This window comes from Electrophorus electricus, unplaced genomic scaffold (assembly GCF_041902795.1).
Source record: "Electrophorus electricus isolate QZ-2024a unplaced genomic scaffold, ASM4190279v1 Scaffold47, whole genome shotgun sequence".
NCBI classification, from domain to species: Eukaryota; Metazoa; Chordata; class Actinopteri; order Gymnotiformes; family Gymnotidae; genus Electrophorus; species Electrophorus electricus.
In genome coordinates this window covers 558,741-576,265 of record NW_027658765.1, presented here as the reverse complement: position 1 = coordinate 576,265, position 17,525 = coordinate 558,741, and the positions used below count along the sequence as shown (strand labels likewise).

General features: G+C 40.6%; 1 protein-coding gene across 1 annotated transcript; it reads left to right on the top strand.

Moving 5' to 3' along the window:
• The first annotated feature begins 8,305 nt into the window (after positions 1 to 8,305).
• Positions 8,306 to 17,074, top strand: LOC145656100 (homeodomain-interacting protein kinase 1-like). Its single transcript, XM_081709510.1, has 9 exons — positions 8,306 to 8,310; positions 10,932 to 11,283; positions 11,850 to 12,217; positions 12,771 to 12,894; positions 13,196 to 13,300; positions 13,417 to 13,503; positions 13,805 to 13,986; positions 14,209 to 14,288; positions 16,869 to 17,074. The coding sequence occupies exons 1-9, from the start codon at positions 8,306 to 8,308 to the stop codon at positions 17,072 to 17,074; spliced, it is 1,509 nt and encodes a 502-aa protein (XP_081565636.1).
• Positions 17,075 to 17,525: the final 451 nt, after the last annotated feature.

Here is a 17,525-nt window from a genome sequence, read left to right as displayed (position 1 = left end):
GGTGGAGGGAGAGACAGAAAATAATATGACTAACAATTAAACCTGCTGACTTATCACTGCAGGTATAAGTACTTTCCTGGTGGTTTGGTTATGTTTTGGTACATAGCATAGTCAAACTGTTACAAAACAGAATGGACAAATTAACAGGTAGTTGTGTAATCCTGCTGTCTTTACCTGGTTTACTTGGCGTGTAGAAATATGGACAAAGCTCTTGATTGAGGATGTCTTGGACACTCTGTAGTGGAAATGCATGTGAAAATCTCATTAACATGCAGAATGCTATGTATGCACAAATGCTATGTATGCGTGAGTGGCTAAGCCAATGCATGAATTACATGTACAAAGAGTTGCATATTGCAAAGACTTTTGATACGACAAATTCTGTTCTGTCAAGAGTGAGGTGAGGGTTTATTTCTCAGAGATGAAGCTGGTTACATTGCTTATTTGCAGTGTGAGGTTTTACCAATGTGGTTTGGGCGAGGTCAAGTCTAGGGTCACAATACTGCTGCTGAAAGAAGTCTTTAGGCAGGGCATTTGGGGCATACGCCTCTGGGGGCAACTTCCAGAACTCTGAAGGGCATTTTTTAACACAGACCTGCAAACCAACGCACAAACACACAGAGTGAAGGAGATCTTATTTGAGTAGCTAAACACAGTGTTGCTTTTTATATTTCTATCTACACTATTTACACATTGTTCATTGCATGATAGAGCAAAAGGCTCCCAAACCAAGCAGCAAAAGGAGACCCAAGCCCCCAGACTTACAAACTGGCATTCACATACTACATGCTAAACTGTTTTGTAATAAATGAGTCTCATGTGCATATTTCTAAAAGGCTACTGACATACGTGTTTGGTTTCTGTACAATGTCAACAGGACATTTGTGTGGAAATCTCACTTGAGTGGTTGGACACTGGAGACCCTCTAGAATGGCGTCCATTTCTGTCGTTGCTCTGGCACACTTCAGAAGGTCAAAGTAGAGGACGTTTGGTTTGTCACTGAAACACGAGAGGATGCAGGAAACAAATGCAGCTTGACACATGAATATTAGCCAATTAAATAAACAATTTTTATTCAATTTTTTGAGTATGTGTATCAGGATTCAGTGCTGGAGAGTCACACCACTACCCAGCTAAGTGTTCTTTCTTCGAGGGTGAATTTGACTGGGGTAACCAATAAACTCTGCAGTGTTGTGACACTCCTAGACCTGAGTTTGGACCCCTTGGTTTAGAGACAATCATTAAACACAAGTGATTTGATTGGTTCCACTTGTTGCTGTGCAGTGCCAATCATGAAAATCTTAAAGCTAAAGTCTAACCCATCTTGTCTTGTTGATGTTTCATGTTTCCACATGATTTGCACCTGCACAGCTCCATTGTAACCCTAGTCCGACTCACTAAAGTCCATTCGAAAGAATACTGACGGTGTTCCTTACATACTGGGTGTGCTGTTTTGGTATTCCTGTGAAGATATAAATACTTATCCAGTATGTGAGGGACTTACACATTGACTCCAGCTCCACAAAACATCCCAGTGGAGTTCTGGGGCAACACGACATGACGAGAGTCTCCAAGCAGCCACGCTGTGTTAGAACCTCCGTTAGAAGGATATCTCACAAGCCATACATGGGTAAAAGACCTTCCGCTTGAGCCCACAATAATAATGATTTTTTTTCCCCCATGAAAGTGTAGTTGGAAATGTTTCTTACCCAGGGAGCGAATAAGAATATAGGTGACAATGGCAGCCACAAAAATAATACAGCAGATAATGTCTGCACATCTCCTGAACAAAAACAAGAAATATTATTACACATTGCATGATTTAAATTATGTATTAAAGTTATTTAGCTAAGTGAAATAACTTTATAGTCTTAGTCTAGATCTATGGCCTTAGTATAGTTCTTGTATAGCGTTAATAACAGACATTCTGTGATCCATGATGTGTAGAGCTTTAAATGGTTTTTTAAAGTCAGCTGATGTGGAGGAGTAAATCGGAGAAGCAATGAGAGATTGCCGGACTCGCCTCTTGTTAACTGGTCTCCTGAAAATGGGCTCATACGGAGGAGGTTCCCCTGAGAAGATAGAATTGAAGAATATATATATTCTATAAATTCTAAGTATATACCATTACATTAGAATGAATTGAAACCTTTGAAAAACATATATTCAGTCCCGCGTGTCTGAACCTTTGACCGGTACGCTATATTTTGTCTAACACATTTTATATACAGTTGTCATGGAACGCTCCCCTTCACACTAGCCATGTGGTACGGCCCGCCGCGTGCAGTGGGAGTTCATAGTGTTGTTTGTAACCACGCCTGTGTAATTAACGCGCAACTGCACATGGTTTAGTCTTGTAACGTCTGTGTGTTTAAACCGCTGTGGGAGTGTGCATCTTAGTCGGTCAATGCCCATGTTCGTGTTCACATAGTTCGTTATCTGTATTCGTGTTTTATGTTCACTGTTTATGTTGCATATGAGCGCCGGTCTCTTTATCGTGTGTTAATACACGTCTGTCCGTCCTGCTCCTTGTCCAGCGACACTAGGGCTGTTACAACACTTTTCTTTTTTTTTTATGACACCTTCTGCACACATACGCTTTCGATCTGATACACAGTTACAGATCGTACACTATATAAATGTTTTTAATATAAGGTAGACCTACCAAGTACGTAAGAACATTTATTATTTTAACATGAAATGTACAAGCTAGTTTTGTACATTTTTTTTCTTTTTTAACCATTGTATTTGACGTATGGGTTCTCATAAAATCTTTGGCATATGGCTATATCTGGAAAAAACAACAACAACAAAACTCACCGCAATAATCTGGCATGCTGACTACAGTACACTCCCTTGCACTTTCGATAAGCGCCATCACACAGAGTCCGCAATGTGTAATGTTTCAGTAAAAAATAATCTTGCATTCGATAATCTATTCTTATGACGCATCATTCCAGGTTATTGACACATTGTGACGTTGGAAGTCACAGCACGTTCTGGTTCTTAGCTCATCAACAAAGGCAGCTTGGTCACGAGCACCTGCTTTCCATGCTATGGGATGCTCGCGCTCAATTTTCCATGTCCTGTATCGAATATTTAGGCCTATACGATTAAACTGTCCGTGGTTACTGTGCTTTTAACGTACAAAAAAAGCTACACAAATAATAAAATAATCTTTACATAATAATGTAACCTTAGGCTTATCGCCAAGATGTAACCTGTGAGGCTAAGTGACAACGTCTCCCGTCCCCTACCTAAACTACGTCTACACTGACTATGAGAATAGTAGTATAGTATAGTAGTTCAAGAGTATAGTAGTGATATGTGATAACAATTTGATTTGTTTATTTTAAAGACTTTCTAAAGTTGCATGTATATAACCAAACAGGCAATTTACATGAGTTTGCCATCCCAATACTTTAAATTTTTACAGTAAATATATTCAACATTATATTATGGGTACAAGGAAAAGTGATATGTAGTGAACCAAATAGATATTTAACAGGCTTTTGCCATCCTATTACTCCAAATTCCTACAGTAAAAATGACTGAAAGTCATTCATGAGTACAAGAGAAACTGTATTTCAAGAATTTAATGAAGTGATTTGATAACAATTTGATTTGTGCATTTCACTCAGCTTCATGTAGTGATATATAGTGAACTGAATAGACATTTCACAGGATATTGCTATCCTATTACTCTAAATTCCTACTGTAAAAATGACTGAAAGTCATACCACAGGTACATAAGATAGTGTATATCAAGAATTTAGTGGAGTGATCTGATAACAATTTGATTTGATTTATTTATAGAGCTTCAATTATTACATATATGGAACTGAATAGACATTCGACAGAATTTTGCTACTCCATTATTCCAAATTCCTGCAGTAAAAATGACTGAAAGTCATATCATGGGTACAGGAGGAAGTTTATTTCAAGTACGTAGTGGAGTGATTTTATAACAATTTGAATTGTGTATTTTATAGAGCTTCGAGTAGTGATATATGTTGAACTGAACAGATGTTTAAGAGGATTTTGCCATCCTATTACTCAAGCTTCCTACAGTAAAACACTTGAAAGTCATACCATGGGTACATGAGAAAGTGGATTTCATGAATATTGTGGAGGGATCTGATAACAATTTGACTAGTTTGTTTTCTAGAGTTTCAAAAACTGATTATATAGTGGAACGAATACATGTTTATGAGGATTTTGCCATCCTTTTACTCCAAATTAAAGTAAAAACATTGGAACGTAATAGTATGGATACACAAGAAAGTGTATTTCAAGAATATATTGGAAGGATTTGATAACAATATGAATTGTGTATTTTATAGTGCTTCAACTATTGCATATATGGAACAGAATAGGCATGAACAGGATTTTGCCATCCTATTATTCCAAATTCCTACAGTAAAAATGAGTTATACCATGAGTACATGAGAAAGTGTTTTTCATGAATATAGTGGAGTGTTCTGATAACAATTTGGTTTGTTTATTTCATAGAGCTTCAAATATTGCATTGATGGAACCATATAGACATTTAGGAGGAATTTGCCATACTTGCCATACGTCCTTCGCCATATGCATTCTTGCATTTTTCTCTTTGCTGTATTCTGTTATAGTCATAAATTCTACATATATTTATTGAGAAAATCCTTTAAAGAGGCGCATGTCCATCATCACGTTTTATTTGTTTGGCTTTTTTTTTTTGGTTTTACTATTGGAAACAAAATTACTTTTTTTGCATTTGATGCTGATATCATTATGGCAGGCTTTAGTGGAGGTACTGGTGTCTATATTAGATGATTAAATACACAGCACCAGCAGTTCTGAATCTTTGTGTTAAATAATCTATGCTGATTGTCACGATCAGTCCCTTCCATGTTCCGTGTTTTCCATGTCTTGTGTTTTGTTCCGTTCCACGGTTTCATTTTGTCCTCACACTGATTGCGTACACCTGTCCCTCGTTTCTAGTTCATGTATTTAAACCCTGCTGTGTGCCTTGGTCGTGGCCGCCTGTACACGGGCATCTCGTCGTTCCCGGAAGAAGCAGGCTCACGTTTATTTTGATAACGACGAGATCCCAGGTAAGCGTCTACCCGTCTTGACCAACGCTGCAGGGGGGAGCGGCCTGCAGCGCAAGCCGTGAAACCACGGAAAGAGGGAGTCCAGGAGGGTGGCCAATCTTGACATTATTACACTCAGGAATTAAAAAAAATATATTGTAGCATCCCATGAAATGTGATCTTTCACACATAATGAGAGAGGTTGGCAAAGAACTAAAACTCAATTAAATATATCAACTTCCCCTTAAGCCTCTCATATACTCCACATTTAGGAGCAAGCCTACTCCTACACAATAAGCAGTGCGGTATATGAAAAGAGTAGGCGTATCAAATAAACAGAGCAACATGGTTAAGGTCCAGCCAGATATGTAAATGTTTGCCAGAACATCCAGTGTGTGTCTGCCGTTCGGTCAAAACTGGATCAGTCCAGAGGCCGCCCCGTCAGATCTCTTTTGAACAAAACAGTGGTCGAAATGCTGTTGAGAACAGTTTTACAGTTACAACAACAGAAAAAAGACTCAAATATATGCTGGATGGTTTATTCATTAAGGGAGAAAGCTGTCTCTCTTGTGGAGGATTTGCCACAGAGACCTGGGCATGTGGTATGGTCTCTGCACGGTGCCGTCATTACGCTCCAGACCCTCCACTAGAGGAGACAGAAACATCACAGTGGAAATAAAAACAATATAGTCCTGATGATTGGCATATGTGTAGTAGCTTGAGAGTGAAATGTGTGTGTGAGTGTGTGTGAAGGATTACTCCATATATCCCTTTATGTGCTCGACTGTTTCATTAACGGAAGCGAATCCAGGGAGAGAGAAGTCTGGAGGAACGTCCTGCCAGTCAAAGCTAGGCAGACATCTCCCTAGTTCTGGGTGGAGGGAGAGACAGAAAATAATATGACTAACAATTAAACCTGCTGACTTATCACTGCAGGTATAAGTACTTTCCTGGTGGTTTGGTTATGTTTTGGTACATAGCATAGTCAAACTGTTACAAAACAGAATGGACAAATTAACAGGTAGTTGTGTAATCCTGCTGTCTTTACCTGGTTTACTTGGCGTGTAGAAATATGGACAAAGCTCTTGATTGAGGATGTCTTGGACACTCTGTAGTGGAAATGCATGTGAAAATCTCATTAACATGCAGAATGCTATGTATGCACAAATGCTGTGTATGCGTGAGTGGCTAAGCCAATGCATGAATTACATGTACAAAGAGTTGCATATTGCAAAGACTTTTGATACGACAAATTCTGTTCTGTCAAGAGTGAGGTGAGGGTTTATTTCTCAGAGATGAAGCTGGTTACATTGCTTATTTGCAGTGTGAGGTTTTACCAATGTGGTTTGGGCGAGGTCAAGTCTAGGGTCACAATACTGCTGCTGAAAGAAGTCTTTAGGCAGGGCATTTGGGGCATACGCCTCTGGGGGCAACTTCCAGAACTCTGAAGGGCATTTTTTAACACAGACCTGCAAACCAACGCACAAACACACAGAGTGAAGGAGATCTTATTTGAGTAGCTAAACACAGTGTTGCTTTTTATATTTCTATCTACACTATTTACACATTGTTCATTGCATGATAGAGCAAAAGGCTCCCAAACCAAGCAGCAAAAGGAGACCCAAGCCCCCAGACTTACAAACTGGCATTCACATACTACATGCTAAACTGTTTTGTAATAAATGAGTCTCATGTGCATATTTCTAAAAGGCTACTGACATACGTGTTTGGTTTCTGTACAATGTCAACAGGACATTTGTGTGGAAATCTCACTTGAGTGGTTGGACACTGGAGACCCTCTAGAATGGCGTCCATTTCTGTCGTTGCTCTGGCACACTTCAGAAGGTCAAAGTAGAGGACGTTTGGTTTGTCACTGAAACACGAGAGGATGCAGGAAACAAATGCAGCTTGACACATGAATATTAACCAATTAAATAAACAATTTTTATTCAATTTTTTGAGTATGTGTATCAGGATTCAGTGCTGGAGAGTCACACCACTACCCAGCTAAGTGTTCTTTCTTCGAGGGTGAATTTGACTGGGGTAACCAATAAACTCTGCAGTGTTGTGACACTCCTAGACCTGAGTTTGGACCCCTTGGTTTAGAGACAATCATTAAACACAAGTGATTTGATTGGTTCCACTTGTTGCTGTGCAGTGCCAATCATGAAAATCTTAAAGCTAAAGTCTAACCCATCTTGTCTTGTTGATGTTTCATGTTTCCACATGATTTGCACCTGCACAGCTCCATTGTAACCCTAGTCCGACTCACTAAAGTCCATTCGAAAGAATACTGACGGTGTTCCTTACATACTGGGTGTGCTGTTTTGGTATTCCTGTGAAGATATAAATACTTATCCAGTATGTGAGGGACTTACACATTGACTCCAGCTCCACAAAACATCCCAGTGGAGTTCTGGGGCAACACGACATGACGAGAGTCTCCAAGCAGCCACGCTGTGTTAGAACCTCCGTTAGAAGGATATCTCACAAGCCATACATGGGTAAAAGACCTTCCGCTTGAGCCCACAATTATAATGATTTTTTTTCCCCATGAAAGTGTAGTTGGAAATGTTTCTTACCCAGGGAGCGAATAAGAATATAGGTGACAATGGCAGCCACAAAAATAATACAGCAGATAATGTCTGCACATCTCCTGAACAAAAACAAGAAATATTATTACACATTGCATGATTTAAATTATGTATTAAAGTTATTTAGCTAAGTGAAATGACTTTATAGTCTTAGTCTAGATCTATGGGTTTAGTATAGTTCTTGTATAGCGTTAATAACAGACATTCTGTGATCCATGATGTGTAGAGCTTTAAATGTTTTTTTAAAGTCAGCTGATGTGGAGGAGTAAATCGGAGGTATGGTCTCTGCACGGTGCCGTCGTTACGCTCCAGATCCTCCACTAGAGGAGACAGAAACATCATAGTGGAAATAAAACCAATATAGTCCTCATGATTGGCATATGTGTAGTAGCTTGAGAGTGAAATGTGAGCTAATAATGTTTTTTATAATTCTATTCTCCCTGAAGTAAAGGGACGAGACCATACAAGCTTTCGACTGTGTGTGCCCAATGTCATTATGAACTGCTGGAATGAAGAGAGAGAGAGAGAGAGAGAGAGAGAGAGAGTGTGTGTGTGTGTGTGTGTGTGTGTGTGTGTGTGTGTGTGTGTGTGTGTGTGTGTAGCTTACAGAAGCATAGGAAAAGGGTGTCCACACACATGCTGTACACTAAATAAGCCCTGCGCGATGAAATAAGCTCCCACAATCACCGTCTAAAAAAACAGCAGTAGTAGATATACATGCTGGGCCTTCAGTATTATGAGAGGAACTGCTGTCCAGAATAAATGTGTAAATCATGGTTATTTACAAACAAAGTGACTTTACAATCACTGTCAATAAGCATTTTGGAATCTAAAAAAGAAAGAACCATTTCTTCAGTGTACTGAATATGCTGATGTTTTGTTCTCACACAGAAGCAATTGTCACCACTTGAGCTTTTCTGAGGTTACAATACGTACAATAACGGGCAACCAGTAATAATGCAGCAGCTGAAGCTGGAAATTGTCAGATGGCAGCCTGATTCTCCCAGAGAAGAAGAAGAAAGCCAGCAGACCTTACAGGGAATGTAGAAAAACCCTCAGAGTTACCTATTAAAGTGTGTTGCCATGTGCCATCATGGTCAGAATGTGATGAAGTGTAGTATGGGTAATATACACATGACTTCACTCTATATTTCTCACCTACAAATCCGACCACTAGCACCTTGCAGGAAAACAGCAGCGTGTCTGTAACACGGTCCAACACCACCACCCTGTGGACAGAGGGACATGGTCAAGGACAACGTGCTAAATATGAGCTAGAACAACCAGACACAAAAATGACTGATCAAAATAGCTAATGTCAACAAATATGTATACAAATTAAAGTCATATTCATATGAATATGTAATGATAAATTCCAACATTTAATATTTTTGCCTTAAAAAATGGAAATGGAAGTAATTTGTTCCACAACAGTAAGATTACATCATTTATATACACACAAACCCAGATTGTGTTTTAGACTAAAATGTAATTCATGATAAGTAGAATCTTTACATTGCAACTCTCTTCTTTACCTTTAAACACATTGAAACAGCGTTTCAAAGCATTGTAATCGCGCTAAACACTGTTTCAGGGCAAGAGATTGTGTTTTAGACTAAAATGTAATGCATTATAAATGGAATCTTTACATTGCTACTCTGTTCTTTACCTTTTAAACATTGAAACAGCATTTTAATCGCCCTAAACACTGTTTTACGGCAAGAGATTGTGTTTTAGACTAAAATGTAATGCATTATAAATGGAATCTTTACATTGCTACTCTGTTCTTTACCTTTTAAACATTGAAACAGCATTTTAATCGCCCTAAACACTGTTTTACGGCAAGAGATTGTGTTTTAGACTAAAATGTAAAGCATTATAAATGGTATCTTTACATTGCTACTCTGTTCTTTACCTTTTAAACATATTGAAACAGCATTGTAATCGCCCTAAACACTGTTTCAGGGCAAGAGATTGTGTTAAAGACTAAAATGTAATGCATTATAAATGGTATCTTTACATTGCTACTCTGTTCTTTACCTTTTAAACACATTGAAACAGCATTGTAATCGCCCAACAACACTGTTTCAGGGTAAGAGATTTTGTTTTAGACTAAAATGTAATGCATTATAAATGGTATCTTTACATTGCTACTTTGTTCTTTACCTTTTAAACACATTGAAACAGCATTGCAATCGCCCTAAACACTGTTTCAAGGCAAGAGTTTGTGTTTTAGACTAAAATGTAATGCATTATAAATGGAATCTTTACATTGCTACTCTGTTCTTTACCTTTTAAACATATTGAAACAGCATTGTAATCGCCCTAAACACTGTTTCAGGGCAAGAGATTGTGTCAAAGACTAAAATGTAATGCATTATAAATGGTATCTTTACATTGCTACTCTGTTCTTTACCTTTTAAATACATTGAAACATTTTTCATCAGCTTACACTAATGGTCTTTGTAATGATGAGCATTAATGATTAGAGGGGGTATCTCCCTCAATTATAGAGCGGATGAACTCTTGTTATGCAATTGATTAATTGACAGAGGTGCTGCAAGTTCAGGAGCCTCTCAGTTGGAAAGGTGTAGGAAATACTGCAGTCAGCAAGGTATCAGCAAGCACTTAGAGTGCCAGAGAGTCTAAGAATAGAAGCTGTTTTTTTCTTGGCCTTCTGTTTTTCAGTGTGGCAGCATCGCTGAAAGGTCAAGATGTTGTTTTAGCACACAGAACCACCTTTGAGTAACGCAAGACAAAGAACTTGTCTTTTCTGAGAAGCGTGTAAAGAGAAAGCAATCACTTGCTAAAGCCTGCCCAAAAAACAATGGCATCGATCAGGGCTCTGCTCTGCTTCAGACAGAAATATTCAAAATTAAAACTAAAACAGCAGTAGATGTTTTAAAAAAAATCAAAGCTCTGTGATTTAGCTAATTTAGCTAATTGATGGTTATTATGGCACATCACATTCAGCCTCAAAGAACAAACAATCTCTCTTGTTCATTTGGTTAGTAGTCCTGTTTTCATCTTTCCATAATGGTATATTCTCTTGCCCTTCAGATTCCTTCAGTGGGATCTCCCACTCCAAGAAGGTTAAATTTGAGAATCCTGCGCGGGGCGGGAGCCCTGGCCCTCGGATTCGGGCGGGGACACCCTGGCCCTCGGATCCGGGGTTCAATTCAATCGATGGCTTACCTGCCATGGTCTTTTCCCCCTCTGGAGCCTCGGACGAGGCTTCGTCGTCGTCTTCCTCCTCTTCCAGCTGGCAGGGCGGAGACGAGGCATTGACCTCGCGGCGTGCTGACGGCTATCAGAAGCGGGGCAGCCTCAAGAGGAAGAGAGAGGAGGCACACAGCAGCAACAGTGTACAGATCCTGGAGGAGCTCTCCTCCCCTGGGTTGTCCAAGCGTGTGGCCAGGGGCAGCGATTGCGAGTACCAACTGGTGCAGAACGAGATCCTCCGCTCCGTCTCCAACAGCTACGAGGTTTTGGAGTCCCTGGGCCGTGGAACCTTTGGCCAGGTCGCCAAGTGCTGGAAGCGGGGCACCAGTGAAGTAGTCGCAATCAAGATCCTGAAAAGTCATCCGTCCTATGCTCGACAGGGCCAGAACGAGGTGGGAAAGTTGTGCCTGCTTTAAATGAGCTATTGATATGGCCTAGAATCAGCTGTAGCCCTGATTCTGTTATTGTTTGTTTCAGTTTTTACAACATATGTTCTGTTGGTGTCAGATGTGCTAACGCACACTGTGGAATTTGTATACAGCCAGGGTAGCACAGAAATACTTGTTTGGCACACTAGTTCTAATTTTCACTAGTTCAGTAGGAACTAGTTCGGATAACACACGGACAGCTTGAAGCTTACTCTAAAAAGAAGATTTAGCTTCAGTTGTGTAAGCCATACCTGTTTGGATGTGCATTAAAAATGTTATTGTTATGAAAGAGCATTAATCTGCATTGTTTGAGTACCAAAAGCAAGTTCATGGGTTCATTTCCAAGGGACCACTTCCATAATTGCATCTCCCAAATCCTGTAGAAGTAAATGGTTGAAGGGAAGTACACAAAGTGCTTGATGCTATTGAAAATAAGTAGGCTATTTGTCAGCAGTATCAAACTTTGAAGCTGTGACCACGTAGCTTCGGCTTAACGCGTATTCCGTCTTCCCTCCTTTGCTCCTCCTCAGGTGAGCATCCTGAGCCGGCTGAGCAGGGAGAACGCCGACGAGTTCAACTTCGTGCGCGCGTACGAGTGCTTCCAGCACAAGAAGCACATATGCCTGGTGTTCGAGATGCTGGGGCAGAGCCTCTACGACTTCCTCAAGCGCAGCAAGTTCAGCCCACTGCTGCTGAAATGCATCCGGCCCGTGCTGCAGCAGGTCGCCAAAGCGCTCATGAAACTGAAGAGCCTGGGCTTGATCCACACCGACCTCAAGCCCGACAACATCATGCTGGTGGACCCCATCAGGCAGCCGTACCGCGTCAAGGTCATCGACTTCGGCTCAGCTAGCCACTTCTCCAAGGCCCCCAGCTACCTGCAGTCCAGATACTACCGGTGAGGGACACGTGCTGAGGCGTGTTAGAAATAAGTGTGCACTTGTTGCACTCGAGTGTGCTTTAGAGTAGAGCTGCATGTTGTGGACAGTTGTAATAACCCTGCTACACATTAAAAGCCTATGATGAGCATTACAGTTAACTGGAGCACGATTGATTTATAAGTGGTTTATTTTTATTGGGTCATGTGAGTGCTGTTATTTAGCAAAAACACCTAATGAACCGTCTTCGGTGTCTGAGATTAGTTAGGATGCGCTGAACTGCAGGCTTTGGTAATATCAGTATTTAGCGAGTCTGTACAAAACCGCTATTACATTGTAGCTACACTGTTAATTAACAGTGTAATATACTGAGTAACGGGTGTTTAACTGCATTGGTACTCTGTATTTACTTAATGCAAAACAGAACATTATTGTAGTGTTGGTGCATTGTAGTGTTGGTTCCATGTTACACTAGAATAGTGGGTGTGTAATGTCTAGGAACACAAACACCCCCCCACGGAATTATCAGCCGAGGCTGATTTCATGATGGCGATCTCTGTGTTTTTGGTCCAGATCGCCTGAGCTCATCCTGGGTCTCCCATTCTGTGAGGCCATCGATATGTGGTCCCTGGGCTGTGTCATTGCTGAGCTGTTCCTGGGCTGGCCCCTGTATCCCGGAGCCTCCGAATATGATCAGGTAAGCACATGGTCCTTTGAGCTGTGCCTTAACGCCCGTACAGCATCAGTGGTGCAGACCTGTAGTGGTTTTGTGGCTGTAGTGATATGTGTGTGTGTGTGTGTGTGTGTGTGTGTGTGTGTGTGTGTGTGTGTGTTTGTGTGTGTGTAGTTTGACCTTTTAGCTGCTTTGTCGGCCCGCTCATTTTTAGGATTAATATAAATGAGTTTCTATGGCCTGTTTTTTTAGACATGCACTTTGAAAATGAAAGGATTAACTCAAAATAAAGTCATAATCCTTTTGCCGTATGGTGTCTCTGCAGATCCGTTACATCTCCGAGACGCAGGGCCTACCAGCAGAGTGCATGTTGAGCGCAGCGACCAAGACGCACTACTATTTCTACTGCTACCCCCTGTGGAGACTCAAGGTTTGCCTGTCTTCAAATGCCAAATGCCATGTGTTTTTTATAAGGGACGTAACTTAATGACTTCATGTAACTTAATGGTGGAGCTGAATGGTTTGTTTTTTCTTTCCTTTCTCCAGACACCTTCGGAGCATGAGGCGGAGCGTGGCATCAAGTCCAAAGAGACTCGGAAGTACATTTTAAACTGCCTTGACGACATGATGCAGGTTATTTGGGCTTTTGTGCGCGTAACTATACGCATTTCTTTTAGTGTTGCGATGTGAAATTGAAGAACGTGACAAAGGGCTCCCGCAGCTCACATTATAGAGCAGGTAGAACAAGGTGCTAGCTGAAAGGTCGAGCGTTTCTGCTGTCATAATGAGTAGCGCATGTAAGTCGCTCTGGAGAACGGCATCTGCGAAGGGCAGAGCAGTGCGTAGAAATTTGCTGCAGAACTTCGTTCGTATTGGGTGCATTGCCGCCCTCTGCTGGTGAATAATATGACTCACCCATGGGTCTCTCTCGCAGGTCAATATGACCAGTCTGAAAGGCACCGACGTCTTGGCGGAGAAGGCCGACCGGCGGGAGTTCATCGACCTACTAAAGAAGATGCTCACGCTAGACGCTCACAAAAGGATCACGCCAGTGAAGACCGTGAACCACCTGTTTCTGACCATGACCCACCTCCTCCACTTCCCTCAGAGTGCACAGTGAGTTGCTCCAGGCCTTCCAATCTACATGTCAGTGTTTCAAAAACATTTTAAGGAACACCGTGTTAATTTAGAAATCCAAATAGCATCAGAGTTTCTCTGCTAGTACTGTAACCCCCCCCCCACCTGTGTGTGTGTGTGTGTGTGTGTGTGTGTGTGTGTGTGTGTGTGTGTGTGTGTGTGTGTGTGTGTGTGTGTGTGTGTGTGTGTCTCTCGCTGCAGTGTGAAATCTTGCTTGCAGAACATGGAGATCTGCAAGCGGCAGTGCACAGGCTTCGACAGCAGCAAGACCCTGTTTGATGGTAAATCTGATGCCCACTTTGGTGCTTCTTTTAAATGTTACATTAGGGTTGGCTTTTTGTTTGTTTGTTATTCTTCAAGTAGATTTAAAACATCACCAAACTGGCCTCCGATTCCACCTATAAAAGAAGACAAAAATGGTTTCAAATGCAAGTGTTCTACCAAATCATGTTACTGCTCAAATGTGATCCACAAATGGTGAATCAGGTTGTTGCCTAGTATTCGAGTAGCCGATAAAGAGGCCCCTCTACCGTAGTTCAAAACGAAATTCCGTTGAATCCAAACTTCATTGTGTAATTGTTGATCATTGTAGCTGAGGTTTTTGTGTCTCTCGTTCTATAAGACCAACACTATGCTTTCTTCTATGGTTCTTGTATGTGTATTTGTGGAAAATTCAATTCTACTTGTGTTTTTGCAGTACACAGTACTTAAGCAGACCGAGAACTCTTCTTGGTTTTTCAAGGGTTGCGACTTGTGCAATATTCAGCACATTTAAATAAATGTTTCTTTCTTTTCCTAGACGTTTTCCAAACACTTGATTCTTTATGACATTATGAAAATTTCTTTCTTTCCTCGAGTACAAACTCGAGTCCATCATTCATTGGCTGATATGTTACTATCATACATGTATACATGCAGACTCAAGCAAGGAGTTTGTAATGGTGGTACAACTGTGTTCAGGTCATTTGATACTTTTTATTGATAAAGATGTTCTTTTCCAGACTCAGTAGGGTTTTGTTGTTTTGTTTTGTTTTTTGTACCTCTATGAACATTATTGAATAATATGCCTTATAAGGGAATCTCTAATTAAGAGAATCATGTGTTTACATTTGGAATAAATTACATTCTGATAATACCCTAGCACCTGAGTCATACACGTTTTCTTTAATGAAAGGGGTTCAAACCTCTCCTGTACACCAAAGCATCCCAAGCCAAGTCTTGGAGGATTTGTCTGTCAGTCATTAAAATATCAGTTCACAGAAAGATGGATGAAACATGTTTTACTTTGATGAACTTTTTACCTTGGAGTACTTTGTTTAGTGTGAGAAGCTGTAAATGTGTCCAGTCCTTAAAGCATTATTCTGATTTTTCTTGTCCCCTCCATCATTTTCATGCTCTCCTTGTAAGGGCTGTGAAGATGCTCAGCAGAAAATGAGCTGCTCAGCTGCAGAAGAGCACTTCATCCTACATTTCAAGCCAATTCAAATTTGAACTCCTACACTGTCTTCTCACATCCATTTCTTTTTGAATGTCAGTTAGGACATCAAGATGAATTAAGCACACTAAGCCCAATACTAAGAGACTGGTAGAGTGGATGAGCCACACAGCAGGACACAGCACTATTTTTGCTTCAGCCAGTGCTAACTTGATGCAGTCTTGCTGCTTGGGGATTTTGCAGGCTTTGACTTCTTGGGTGTGTGATGAGGATTTTGCTTAAATTAAACTCCTCATAAACACGTATGACCAACCTGTGCCTATGCTCTACCAGGACCTCATCGCGTACTTCTCTTTCAGTAACTCGGAGCCTGTGTTTTTTTGTTTTGCTATTTCTGACATGATTGGGCAACATTTTCCTTTTAATGTATATGTGGAATCCACAAAAAATATACCCACTTAAGTGTGCTTCAGCATAAATAAGCAGACACTGCAGTTTGGATTATTTCTAGGGAAACAGGAAAATATAGTATCTTTAATTCGCTGCATAACAGTTTACATTAATTATTAATCATTCGTATGTGTTGACAGTTGCAATAAACAGATTAAGAAAACATGCCGTGAAAATGCTGCCGTGTCCGTATTATAACAGAAATAATGCAGCTTCACTGAGCAGATCATCCATAAAACTTGCTCTATATGGATTTTATGAATAGTATGTTAATTTTGTTTAAAAAGACGATGAGGCCTAATGGGAAAGGCTAAAGTGTCAAGTCGGACTTGAATTCAACGACTCAGGTAACATTGGGCTCTCTAGCTAGGTTAGCTAACAGACAAGCTGTCTATTTGAGATGGTTAACTTAGCTAGTTCACACATTACTTATGCACATCTCTTGCGGCAACAGATTCTAATTTTCATGGCGATGGAGCACGTTAGTTAACTAGCAGATTAACTGCCAACTATTTACTGTAGCTGCGATTAACGTTATTATCTAGCATTGGCTCGCTAACCGTCGGATTGCTCTAAAAGAGCTGTGACAGCTGCATGTCAGTCCTCGGTCGCTGAACTGTCTTCATGTCTAAGCACGGATACCTGTCGATAATGGGATCATTTGGGGGAGAATGAAGTGTGAACTAGCTAGGATAATTAGCTACTATGGCTAGGTACCTGTCTGCCAACGATGTGGCAAATTTAAAATACTGCAGTTCTTTCGTATAAAGGGAAGCTTAAAATTGTGACATGTGACCTTTTATCTTGGCTGCTGGCTAGCTATTGTAATTAAGTTGAATTTCAGCTTGGACACCTTTATAGTAATTGATGGTTATTATGACACATCACATTCAGCCTCAAAGAACAATCTCTCTCATTCGTTTGGTTAGTGGTCAGTTTTCATCTTTCTCTAAAGGTATATTCTCTTCCCCTTCAGTTTCTTCCAGTGGGATCTCCCTCTCCAAGAAGGTCAAATTTGAGAATCACGCGTCTGGCGGGAGCCCTGGCCCTCGGGTTCGGGCGGGGTCGCCCTGGCCCTCGGATTCAGGGTTCAACTTGTTCTATGGTTCACCTGGCCTGGGCTTTTCCACCTCTGTAGGCTGTGACTTGGGTAATATTCAACACATTTTTAAAAATGTTTGACAGTTGCAATCAACAGATTAAGAACACATTTTGCAGGTTAATTACTATAGTGGTAGTGTTTTTTAAAATCTACTTCTATTTTAGCTTTAATTTTGAATAAAGCCCATAACTAGATCTGCATGGCTTGCGGCTATTGTAATCAAGTTGAAATTGAGCAGAGCTAAATTATTTAAATAAAGCACTTTCAGGGTGATGTGGAGGCAAAACAACATGGAAGATTGTGATTTACATCCGCTTGGTTTTCTTGAGCCTTCTTTCTGCAAGATTAAGGGTGGGAAAATCAACAGAGAGTAAGTTATGAAGTTAACTAGCTGGCGTTAGATAAATCACAGAATTGTGGTTGTGTTTTTTAAAATCTACTTCTGTTTTAGTTTTAATTTTGAATAAAGCCCATAACTAGATCTGCATGGCTTGCGGCTATTGTAATCAAGTTGAATTTCAGCTTGGACAC

Coding starts and splice junctions, on each gene's coding strand:
- LOC145656100 (XM_081709510.1), top strand. Junction 13,301..13,416: donor ACCCCCTGTGGAGACTCAAG/GTTTGCCTGTCT, acceptor TCCTTTCTCCAG/ACACCTTCGGAGCATGAGGC. Junction 14,289..16,868: donor CAGCAAGACCCTGTTTGATG/GTAAATCTGATG, acceptor CTTCCCCTTCAG/TTTCTTCCAGTGGGATCTCC.